General features: G+C 37.1%; 1 protein-coding gene across 1 annotated transcript; it reads left to right on the forward strand.

Annotated features, from left to right (window-relative positions):
- The first annotated feature begins 573 nt into the window (after positions 1-573).
- On the forward strand, positions 574-5,923 carry irx7 (iroquois homeobox 7). Its single transcript, XM_057829447.1, has 2 exons — positions 574-2,757; positions 5,004-5,923. Exons 1-2 carry the CDS (start codon positions 2,560-2,562, stop codon positions 5,688-5,690), a joined length of 885 nt encoding a protein of 294 aa, XP_057685430.1. The 5' UTR covers positions 574-2,559; the 3' UTR covers positions 5,691-5,923.
- Positions 5,924-13,077: the final 7,154 nt, after the last annotated feature.

Below are 13,077 nucleotides of genomic sequence, written 5' to 3' on the forward strand. Positions count from 1 at the left end.
ATTACTAGGTAACAATTTACAATAGGGGTCCCTTAAATAACATTAGTTAATGCATTTTTAGACAATAACTAATGTTTAAGTAACATGACAATAATTCATTTAATCCCTTATCTAACATTGATTAATATATTAATCAACATTAGTTAATGCATAACCAGACATAACTAATAGTTTGGTAAAATTAAAAATATATACTGGCATTTATAATTTCTTACTTAAGGGACACACTTGCTACACTTTACAGTAAGGGTCCAAAAAACATTCAGTAATGGTTAATTAAGGTTAAGTAATACTTATGAGGTAAGTTCACGTGAAATAATACCATACTTAAGGTTAGGTTTTAATATATAATATATATGATACATTACATTAATTCACATATACATTAGTGCATTAATAAATAGTTATTTATTGTATACTGGTACTAGTAAGTGATTATGTTATTTAAAAATGAGAAACATTGCTCTGTGAGTCCTCGGGTGCTGCTAACCTAACCTTATGTATGGTATTATTTCACATGAACGTACCTCATAAGTATTACTTAACCTTAATTAACCATTACTGAATGTTTTTTGGACCCTAATTGTAAAGTGTAGCACGTTTGTCCCTTAACTAAGAAATTATAAATGCTTAAGTTTCCCCCCTTAAACATTATTAACATTACTGAATGCTTTTTGGACCCTTATTGTAAAGTGTAGCACGTGTGTCTCTTAACCAAGAAATTAAAAATGCTTATGTTCACAAACCCTAAACCTTAAACTCTGACCCTATCTAGGCCTGTATATATTTTTAATTTTGCCAAACCATTAGTTACTGGCTGGTTATCCATTAACTAATGCATTAACTAATGCGTTAACTCATGTTAATTAATATATTAATAAATGTTAGATAAGCAGTTATATTAATTATTGTAATGTTACTTAAACATTAGTTATTGTCTTAAAATGCATTAACTAATGTTAATTAAGAGACCCTTATTGTAAAGTGTTACCAATTACTCAATTTTTATGCTATACTAAAAAATACTAAATCACTATTTTGCATCGACATTTTTAACAGAAGTGATTGTTCATTGAATTCTAAGAAAATAAAATAAAACTTGTTGAAGTCAGTGGTCAAGCAGTCGCTGTCAATGTAAAGAATGACTCATTCTTTTGTAAATGTATTAAAATAAATGATTGATTCATTTGTATTGATTCATTTATTTTATATTTACTATATCTGTTGAAGCGGTAATGTAAGTAGTTACTGTGTATTACTCTTTGCCATTTTGGGGTGAGACAATTGTTTAAATACTCTGTTTTAGAAATGTATATATGTTATTGGTCATTACAAAATTAAATATTGTCTTATATTATGTCAGACAATCAAATCAAATTACCACATTGCAGCAAGTTGTTAACATGAGAAACGTCAGGTGTGTGTGTGTGTTTCAGAAGTGCAAGCTCACCCTCTATCAGCACACACAACCACACATTACCATCTGTTATCTAACAATTATCATATACATTAGTCAACATCTGTTTCCCCTAACCTGCTTTCATTAGGACAACAAAACAAACAAACAAAAGCCGAGCAGCAATATGGTAAAAAGGACATTTGCTTACCCCTTAAAAATGAAGAATAATTAGAATCTAACAACTGATATTCATTCAGTGACTTGGATGCATTAACCCTTTCATACTTTGTTTTTTGCTTGTTTGTTTTTTTAACTCTTAGCCTATTTGCCACTCATTTAACTCATTGACTGCTATTACGGCACGAGACGTCCAATCCATTTCGTTAAATCGCCCTTCCCAGTCAAAATTGATTGGACATCTAGCGCCGTCATTTGCACTGAAACATGAACATTCACAAATAGTCCTTTTGGTTTAAATTATTGCCAACAATGGCATGCATTGCATTAAATATTACGAAAGAAATACATTTAGAGTGTTACTTTGGGCTGTAATGAGTGTGGTTTTTGTTTTTTGTATTTTTTTGTATTTGTATTTTAGTAAGTAAATATTTTATATATATATATATATATAACATATCTATACTGTTGAAAAATACAATAATGATTCCACTTTTGAATATTGTCCACTGTAGTGACCACTGTCCTTCAAAGACTTAGTTTTGTTATTTCCCAAATGGAGAAATGGCAAAACTGACCTGAGAGTCATTTTACAGAGAACTACAATTGATTATATCATGTACAATTATACATGTGGTCACGTAAAGGTTTTGTTCTCCAGTTAATGCGCACAACAGATGATTAAAGAAAAACTGTTACAAATGAAATTCAAGAAAATATTGACTTTCAGTGCCTACAAATGTTGAAATAGCACGTCCAAACACTAAAAGGAAGAGCAGAGCTTTGATGGGATTTAGTGAAAGCTTGACCTGTCAGTCAACACCAGTTGCCCCCCACCCCGCGCTAAACCATCCCACCACACACACAGAACCCCCACCCTTGACCCCCACCGGTGAGCATGCAGGATATAAGCCCACGCACGTCCCACAGCAGCCCCACACTTTTTTTTTTTTTTGCCAAGCTCGATCACCACGCAAGGAAACATGCCCGCCTCGCCACCCGACTTTGGCGCCTTCTTCGTGGACCGGAGCGTGGGGATGATGGCCATGGGGCCCCCTGACCCCGGATACCTGGGAGCTCAGCAGCAGCACGTCGGGCTCCCCATGGCCTATACGGGACTACATGGATACAACTTGATCCCCTTGGCAGCCCACCACCACCATAGACATGTCACACACATGGTGAGTAAAGTTAAATTAAGTCAAAGTAAATCTTTTTTAAGATCTGTATTTTGTCATTCATATTTCTGGCAACTTTTGACTTTAAAGCGGCTCTGTGCTAATGTAGCATTTTCATACAGCTATTCATTTTGATTAAATGAATTATTTTACTCTGATAAAGTTCAAATAACATTTCTTTTAAAAAACAAAAAATTCTCTGTTCAGTTTTTCAATTAAAACCAGCTAATGAGACATTGTCAGACTTTTTACTCAAAAGATAATGTACAAAATTTACCAAATTCGTTATCGGGCAGTTTCCCTCAATTTCAGGTTAAACTGAGAATGAATTCAGATTGATTACACTGGAAAATAAGTTTTTTTTGTCTTTTTTTAAAGGTCTAACAGCTGTTTTTGACATTTGGGGGGAACTGAATTTTTTTTTTTCTATGTTAGCGCATTATCTGCCCCCCCCCCCCCCCCCCCCCAGCTTAGTGAATGCACTTCATGCAACTAGCCACATCCTTTGTAAACATAATGACGTTAAATAAACATTGCAGTCATGCCAGTTTCTTTCATATTTGATTGTATGTCAATATTTGATTTTTTTTTAAAGTAAAACAAGCACATATGTCAAGTATTTTTTTCATATTTTTTTAAAATAAGAAAGTGGCGATCCTGTTGTAAAACACTTGATGTGATAGAGAAAAAATTTAGACCAATTTTGTATTCCGCACGTAAAAATTGGTTCATAACAGCTGTCATACCTAAAACAACACACAAAAAAATGTTCTCCCAGCATTGGTTGCAACTTTTCCCGTCGTAGGTCAGGCACCACTTCCTGAAAAATGCAATAGATTATAAAACTGTGACACTGTCATTGTATCGTTCAGAAAATGGAGAGTTATTTTATTATATTAAGACTAGGGCTGTCAAACGATTAAAATTTTTAATCGAGTTAATTACATCTTAAAAATTAATTAATCGCAATTCAAACCATCTGTAAAATATGCCATATTTTTCTGTAAATTATTGTTGGAATGGAAAGATAAGACACAAAATGGATATATACATTCAACATACGGTACATAGGGACTGTATTTGTTTATTATAACAATAAATCAACAAGATGGCATTAACATTATTATTATAATAATAATTAACATTATTATCTGTTAAAGTGATCCATGGATAGAAAGACTTGTAGTTCTTAAAAGATAAATGTTAGAACAAGTTATAGAAATGTTATATTAAAACCCCTCTTAATGTTTTCGTTTTAATAAAATTTGTAAAAAATTCAATCAAAAAATAAACTGGTAGCCCGCCATTGTTGATGTCAATAATTACTTACACAATGCTCATGGGTGCTGAAGCCTATAAAATCAGATGCACCAAAGCGCCAGCAGAGGGCTGCAAAACTCCATAAAACACAATGAACAGGTGGGCATTTCTCTGTACTGTCTTTTAAACCTGTCTGAGCGGCATGTACGTTAGTAGCGTCAAATATTTTAACGTGATTAATTTAAAAAATTAATTACCGCCCGTTAACGCGATAATTTTGACAGCCCTAATTTAGACACATATTTAATCCAAAATAAATAATATAATTACTGTGACACTGCATACTACATAAAATATTGTCAGACTATAATTCAGTTGTATCTAGCGATTTCTTCTAACATGACAAATTTTAGGCTAATGCATGCTGTATAGTGTAGCACTTTTCCAATGAGATTCATAATATAGAATACGCTTCTATATATATATATATATATATACAACATTTTAGGTTTAATGCAGAAATATGTTAAACAAACTAAATAATTCTGTTTTATTTACTTATTTTACTAGAATGCATGCTGCTTAAAAGTGTCAGGACATATATGGTCTATAAAGTACAGTATTAGAATCCAGCATTGAATATGTTACAGCTATTCTAAACGTTTTAAGTAAAAATGAGTATTCAATTTTTTTTGGATGGGTTTCACACTGAACTGGGGGTATATATTTGAAGTGTATTATCTGCGTTGACTGATTACGTACATTTAAAAAAAAAATTAAACTATATAAAACATCAAACAAAAATAGCGAGAATCAGCCTCTACTCCACCTTTCAAAATATTTATAAATGTTTCCAGATAGTGGTAAACCATTGCTTTTGAGTCTGCATAAAGCTCCTCAACTGACTTCAACTCACTGTTGTTCCTTGTTAGTGATTAATGGGTGTCAAAATGGCCACAACACTAAGTGTGTGTTTTCTTTCTTGCCAGGGTACCACCTTTGACTTGAAGACCGCCACCTCTCCCTACCATAACGCGCTTCTGGCCCGTGCAGGCCCTTTCTTCCCACCCTACCGGGCCAGCCCAATAGAGGAGCCCGGACGCGGGGGGGCCAAGGTCGCTACTCGCGAAAGCACGGGGGCACTGAAGGCGTGGCTGGGCGAGCACCTGAAGAACCCGTACCCCACCAAGGGCGAGAAGGTCATGCTGGCCATCATCACCAAGATGAGCCTGACGCAGGTCTCCACCTGGTTCGCCAACGCGCGCCGCCGCCTCAAAAAGGAGAACCGCGTCAGCTGGGCCTCCTCCAGGTCCAAGTCGGACGAGGAAGACGAGGAGCGGGAGACTGAGGACGAAGAAGAGGAGGAGGACGAGGGGCCTTTGAGGAGGTGTGATGCAGACGGCCAGAATGATGCAACACAGCCGGCTAGCGAGAGTGTGGTGGACGTAGGGGTGACATCACAGGACGGGGGTGAAGGGGCACGCGTGCAGGCCCCTCCAGAAACCAAAGACACCCAGAAACCCAAAATCTGGTCGCTCGCCGAGACTGCCACATCGGAGACGGTGAAGAAACCGGCGGACCACGCTTACCAGTCCGCGGGAAGGATGTGGGCTGAGTGGGCCGCCAGGAGCGCGCTCCTGGTGCCCGACTGTTACGCCGCCCATAAAAACCACTAATGTCCAATCCCCCACACTCCAAAACCCTGAGACAATGTTCATTCTTGATGCACTTTACCTCTCAGACGACAGGGATCAAAGTTCACTCATCCCTGGAAATCTGCTTCCAGACCAAAGATGTTTTTAATGTAAATAAATGTAGATGTATTTTTCCAACAAACCTGTAAATTATGTTTCCTTTCATCTGCAGATGGAGGAATATTTTTACTTAAATAAAACCTGATTTAAGCAATCAGTTTTCCCTTTATTAACTTCTTTTTAAAATTATTTTTGGGACCAATTTGGATGCATGCTGTGAAGTAAAGCAGGATTTAATGTTGACATCATAGAATATACAGTGGGGCAAATAAGTATTTAATCAACCACTAATTGTGCAAGTTCTCCCACTTGAAAATATTAGAGAGAGCTGTAATTGTCAACATTGGTAAACCTCAACCATGAGATACAGAATGTGGAAAAAAAAAAACAGAAAATCACATTGTTTGATTTTTAAAGAATTTATTTGCAAATCATGGTGGAAGATAAGTATTTGGTCCATACCAAAAGTTCATCTCAATACTTTGTTATGTACCCTTTGTTGGCAATAACGGAGGCCAAGCGTTTTCTGTAACTCTTCACAGGCTTTTCACACACTGTTGCTGGTATTTTGGCCCATTCCTCCATGTAGATCTCCTCTAGAGCAGTGATGTTTTGGTGCTGTCGTTGGGCAACACCGACTTTCAACTCCCTCCGTACCCCATGGCATCAAAATGATAACAAGAACGGGGAGCAAAAATCCCAGAACCACATGGGGGGGACCTAGTGAATGACCTACAGAGAGCTGAGACCACAGTAACAAAGGCTACTATCGGTAACACAATGCGCCGCCAGGGACTCAAATACTGCACTGCCAGACGTGTCCCCCTGCTGAAGAAAGTACACGTCCAGGCCCGTCTGTGGTTCGCTAGAGAGCATTTGGATGATCCAGAAGAGGACTGGGAGAATGTCTTATGGTCAGATGAAGCCAAAATAGAACTTTTTGGTAGAAACACAGGTTCTCTTCTTTGGAGGAAAAAGAATACTGAATTGCACCATACCCACTGTGAAGCATGGGGGTGGAAACATCATGCTTTGGGGCTGTTTTTCTGCGAAGGGACCAGGACGACTGATCTGTGTAAAGGAAAGAATGAATGGGGCCATGTATCGAGAGATTTTGAGTGAAAATCTCCTTCCATCAGCAAGGGCATTGAAGATGAGACGTGGCTGGGTCTTTCAGCATGACAATGATCCCAAACGCACAGCCAGGGCAACAAAGGAGTGGCTTCATAAGAAGCATTTCAAGGTCCTAGAGTGGCCTACCCAGTCTCCAGGTCTCAACCCCATAGAATATCTGTGGAGGTAGTTGAAAGTCAGTGTTGCCCAACGACAGTCCCAAAACATCACTGCTCTAGAGGAGATCTGCATGAAGGAATGGGCCTAAATACCAGCAACAGTGTGTGAAAAGCTTGTGAAGAGAACAGAAAACATTTGGCCTCCATTTTTGCCATCAAAGGGTACATAACAAAGTATTGAGATGAACTTTTTGTATTGACCAAATACTTATTTTCCATCATGATATGCAAATAAATTATTTAAAAATCCAACAATGTGATTTTCTGTTTTTTTCCACATTCTGTCTCTCATGGTTGAGGTTCAACTGTGTTGACAATTACAGGCCTCTCTAATCTTTTCAAGTGGGGGAACTTGCATAATTAGTGGTTGACTAAATACTTATTTGCCCCACTGTATGCCAACTGGGTACCTGTCCATCAAAAGATAGAGAAGCAGTAGAATGTGAGGCATGTCTAATAGCACCATTTCAATTTATTTTTTATTTATTCACACACACACATTCATATTTACAAAGTGTACATCATATCTCATTGCTGAGCCAAGATTATGTGTGAGTCAGGTCTCCTTAAGAAGCTACTAAAAGCTTATAGTCAGGAGCCTGCATACATCAAGACAATCACAAGAAACATTGCTACATGGGCTCTCTGTAATGCCATAGAAAAGAAACACAACTAAAGTTCAATCAGTGCAATCCATGTGTATTTCATTTTAAAGAGCTCTTACTGTTTGTAAGCATAGGCGGAGTTTGACTTTTGTGGCGGGTTGGGGCAAAAATGTTCATAACCCTGAAACGCAGGGTCAGCAATACAATTTACTTACAAGACATATGCTCGGATAGTAGCTTAGCTCATGCTCGTACATAAAGGCATCCCAGCTGTGTGTGTGTGTGTGCGCATGTGTGAGCACGCATATTATTTGTCTTACCCAGTGGAGAAGTAGATGCTGCATCCTTTTTGACTGAATATTCCAGCCAGGAACATTTATAATAATATGTTGAAAATGAGTTTTTTAAAAATTTTGTTTCCCATCATTTTTGAGGGGAATTATAAATCAGGCTGCTTAGCACAGCTATGGTTTTGGTCAAGATCGTCATCCATTGAATATGGTATGCCTGGTGGTGGCTCTGTTGTACAATTACCGTCTTTAGTGGGGCAAACTGAACTCCGCTCACCATTTTGGCGGTGCTCTCCAGCATTTCAATCCTTGGCTCTCGCTCAGTAGTTGTCGGTTTTGAAAGCTTAGGTTTGAAAAAATTATATATATATATGTATATCCATCTAGCCTCTTCTGTCCTCAGGTGGTTGTTTTTGGCTAAGCAAAGCCAATGACCGTTTCTCAGGTGCTAGTCACATGATCTGTTTAAAAAATAGTTTTGACCCATTATAAAAATGTTTATTTTTTTGTTCATTTCATTCATTTTTGTTGTTTTTTTAATTGCTTGACAACTTTTATAGACAACATTTTACCAGCGAAGTCTTAATTTTAAATTCATATATTGGAAAGTCAATTACATGCAATGACATTTTCGGCCACCAGGAGGCTATGCTCCCCGGCCCCCACTAAATCTCCGCGTATGACCCGAAGGAAAGATAACTTCGGGCCCACAGAGCGTCTTCTCCCCTGCGGCTCCCGAAAACAGTCAGGTGACTGATGTAGGAAATGGTTACACTGCTAAAATGTTGCTGTAATGTTGGCGGACATATCAAATAATCTTTGAAACAATAATACAGCCGTCCTTTAGGTGGTACGGTAAAAGTTTGCTAACCACTGGACTATAAAAACGATAAAAAAAAATCGAGGGGAAATCTAGTACAGTTTACATTGAATTTTAGTTTATTACAGTATGTTTAAAACCGTATGAAACTTTACTGCACTACACATCTAAAGGTGTATTGAGCATCTATAACAACAAAAGACCTTTTTAATCCAAATTAAAGTTAATAAAAATGCTCGAAAGGCGTGCTTTGCCAATGTGATTTGCAATGATGTTTAACTATCACCTTCATGATCCCTCCACTAATACATTTTTATTTCTAAACTGCTTAGTGTGCATGATTGCAAATACAACCACCATAAGCGGAGTTTAAGGGGGGGGGGCACGCCTTGGTGGCCAAAAACTGTGATTGCATGTAATTGACTTTCCTACATATATAAAGTTGTAAAGCAAGAAAACAAACAACAATAATGAATAAAATGAACAATTTTTTTTTTTTCCCGAACAGATCATATAACTAGCACCTGAGACTGTCATTTGCTTTGCATATTATTTTCAACAACAACAAAAAAATAGGGAACGGCAATTTTATTTTTTTAAATGACTTTTTTCTTTGATTGAAAATATTTTTTTAGGATTGAAGCAACTTTATGGGGGATTGAATGATTTAGACACAAATGTCCTACCCATAATATGGCCCAAACACAAAAAGGATTGCTAAAATCAAGACTTTTTATTTTATTTTATTTTTTATTTTTATTTGTTCAAATGCAAATTTTTGAGTCCCAAATATTTTTTCGCATTCAAAAACTTTTTTTCTATGATTGAAATTTTTTGATTGAAGTGATTTTTCTTTTGAAAATATCTATTTTTTCGTATGAAGCAACTTCTTTTTTGATTGAATAATAAAGACACAAATGTCCTGGCCAAAATGTGTCCCAAACACAAAAAAACATTACTTCAATCAAAAAAGTTGCTTCAAACATAAACAAAACAAAACATTGACTTCAATCAAGAAAAAAAAAAAAGAATAAAATAAAAATAACTTTCAAATACATTTTTTAAAATTTCAAATTTATTTTTGCATTCACATTTTTTTTGATTGAAGTGACATTTTTTAATTGAAATTATATATTTTGATTGAAGCAACTTTTTTTTTTTTGGATTGAAGCAACTTTTTATTTTGATCGAATAATGAAGACACAAACCTACCTCCATATGCCCAGGGGATACAATTTTTGACTAAGGTAACTAAATTGGCACGACCGCAGCGGGCGTACCATATTCAGTGGATGACGATCTTGGCGAAAAGTATCGTCTAAGCAGCCTGATTTAGAATTCCCCTCAAGATTGATGGGAAACAACAACAAAAAAAAAACAAACAAACAAAAAAACGATTTCCAACTTATTATTATAAATATTCTTGTAAGTTAATTTTATTGCTGACACTGCGTTTCGGGGTCATCAACATTTGCCCCCCCCCCCCCCCCCCCTCCCCAAAACTCAAACTCCGCCCGTGACAACCACCCGGCTAAACATACAGTGACTTAACCCCAAAATTGTCACTTTTGAAAAGCATATTTTTAATTGAATATTGATTTGGTCTTGGATAGTACTCAATTGAGTAGGTTTATTCTGGTCTTCAGATTGAAACAGTTATCTAAAACGTTTGATTAAAACATGTTTTAATTAAACGATTTAAATGATTTAAAAATCCACTCAATCCACTTTGATGTAAGCAGTTTCTCCCTCCAGGATGAATGTTTTTCTTCCATCGAGCCGGAGCATGTTTCCATGTAAATTCATGAATCCATTGAACAACAATGCAGAACCCTGGAACTGTCACCTTGTTTCATCTCTTCATGCTAATTATTCCTTGCAGATTGGCTCTCATGATAAAATGATGAATACATAAAAAGACACACAGTATGCGTCTCATTATTTTTGTCCTTTAGGTTGGTTAAAACATCTTTTGTGACATTTTCCACTGTTCCAGGTTCATCAACACATCTAAATTATGTCTTATTTTAAATTCACCAACAACTGAAAACACCTTCCCAAAGCTCCTGTATGGAAATAAATCTGCGCCACCGCAGTTTGAATTTGAATTTCTAAGACAATTTTTTTTTTTCTTTTTTCAAAATTCAACCGCCAAAAAAAAAAAAAAAAAAAAAAAAAAACAGCAAAAATTCATTCGCAAAAACTTATGTAGTGGAAATTCAGTTGCAAAAAACAAATATATATATATATATGTATATATACAGTGCCTTGCAAAAGTATTCGGCCCCCTTGAACCTTGCAACCTTTCGCCACATTTCAGGCTTCAAACATAAAGATATAAAATTTTAAATTTTTGTCAAGAATCAACAACAAGTGGGACACAATCGTGAAGTGAAACAAAATTTATTGGATAATTTAAACTTTTTTAACAAATAAAAAACTGAAAAGTGGGGCGTGCAATATTATTCGGCCCCCTTGCGTTAATACTTTGTAGCGCCACCTTTTGCTCCAATTACAGCTGCAAGTTGCTTGGGGTATGTTTCTATCAGTTTTGCACATCGAGAGACTGACATTCTTGCCCATTCTTCCTTGCAAAACAGCTCGAGCTCAGTGAGGTTGGATGGAGAGTGTTTGTGAACAGCAGATTCTCGATTGGATTCAGGTCTGGACTTTGACATGGCCATTCCAACACCTGGATACGTTTATTTTTTAACCATTCCATTGCAGATTTGGCTTTATGTTTTGGATCATTGTCCTGTTGGAAGATAAATCTCTGTCCCAGTCTCAGGTCTTGTGCAGATACCAACAGGTTTTCTTCCAGAATGTTCCTATATTTGGCTGCATCCATCTTCCCGTCAATTTTAACCATCTTCCCTGTCCCTGCTGAAGAAAAGCAGGCCCAAACCATGATGCTGCCACCACCATGTTTGACAGTGGGGATGGTGTGTTCAGGGTGATGAGCTGTGTTGCTTTTACGCCAAACATATCGTTTTGCATTGTGGCCAAAAAGTTCCATTTTGGTTTCATCTGACCAGAGCACCTTCTTCCACATGTTTGGTGTGTCTCCCAAGTGGCTTGTGGCAAACTTTAAACGAGACTTTTTATGGATATCTTTGAAAAATGGCTTTCTTCTTGCCACTCATCCATAAAGGCCAGATTTGTGCAGTGTACGACTGATTGTTGTCCTATGGACAGACTCTCCCACCTCAGCTGTAGATCTCTGCAGTTCATCCAGAGTGATCATGGGCCTCTTGGCTGCATCTCTGATCAGTTTTCTCCTTGTTTGAGAAGAAAGTTTGAAAGGACGGCGGGGTCTTGGTAGATTTGCAGTGGTCTGATGCTCCTTCCATTTCAATATGATGGCTTGCACAGTGCTCCTTGAGATGTTTAAAGCTTGGGAAATATTTTTGTATCCAAATCCGGCTTTAAACTTCTCCACAACAGTATCTCGGACCTGCCTGGTGTGTTCCTTGGTTTTCATAATGCTCTCTGCACTTTAAACAGAACCCTGAGACTATCACAGAGCAGGTGCATTTATTACGGAGACTTGATTACACACATTTGGATTCTATTTATCATCATCAGTCATTTAGGACAACATTGGATCATTCAGAGATCCTCACTGAACTTCTGGAGTGAGTTTGCTACACTGAAAGTAAAGGGGCCGAATAATATTGCACGCCCCACTTTTCAGTTTTTTATTTGTTAAAAAAGTTTAAATTATCCAATAAATGTTGTTCCACTTCACGATTGTGTCCCACTTGTTGTTGATTCTTGACAAAAAAATTAAATTTCATATCTTTATGTTTGAAGCCTGAAATGTGGCGAAAGGTTGCAAGATTCAAGGGGGGCGAATACTTTTGCAAGGCAATGTATATATATATATATATATCCCTCTCTCATCACATTGGACGTCCAGGCAATCAAGTTAGGTTTTGCGAATTTACTTTTTGATAACCAAATTTCAATTTTCGCTAACATTTTTTTTTGCTGCTGACAGAAAATTGTGTGCAAGAAATTTTATGGCTTTAAACTAGTGGCACTGATTTGCTTTCATACCCTGTCCAAATACTTTTGTTCATTGCAGTGTGCTGTAGCGACTCCAGCTTTAAAAATGAACCTCTGGCGTCCTCTCGTGGCCGCAGACGCTACCTGCAGCACCTAATATTGAAACGTGTCGCATGCATGTTAATTAAAGACAGCTGCATTAATTTTCACTGATTGATGTCATTCCCTAGCTTGCCTTTCCCCTCTCTGCTTGAGGTTTATCGCATGCATACATTTATATTTGATCTCTAGGTT

The sequence above is a fragment of the Corythoichthys intestinalis genome, chromosome 2, assembly GCF_030265065.1.
Source record: "Corythoichthys intestinalis isolate RoL2023-P3 chromosome 2, ASM3026506v1, whole genome shotgun sequence".
Classification (NCBI taxonomy): Eukaryota; Metazoa; Chordata; class Actinopteri; order Syngnathiformes; family Syngnathidae; genus Corythoichthys; species Corythoichthys intestinalis.

Excerpts from the sequence above, each read along its gene's own strand:
- irx7 (XM_057829447.1), top strand. The coding sequence starts at position 2,560 with ATGCCCGCCTCGCCACCCGACTTTGGCGCCTTCTTCGTGGACCGGAGC. Across the intron at positions 2,758-5,003 it reads ATAGACATGTCACACACATG|GGTACCACCTTTGACTTGAA; the intron begins GTGAGTAAAGTT and ends CTTTCTTGCCAG.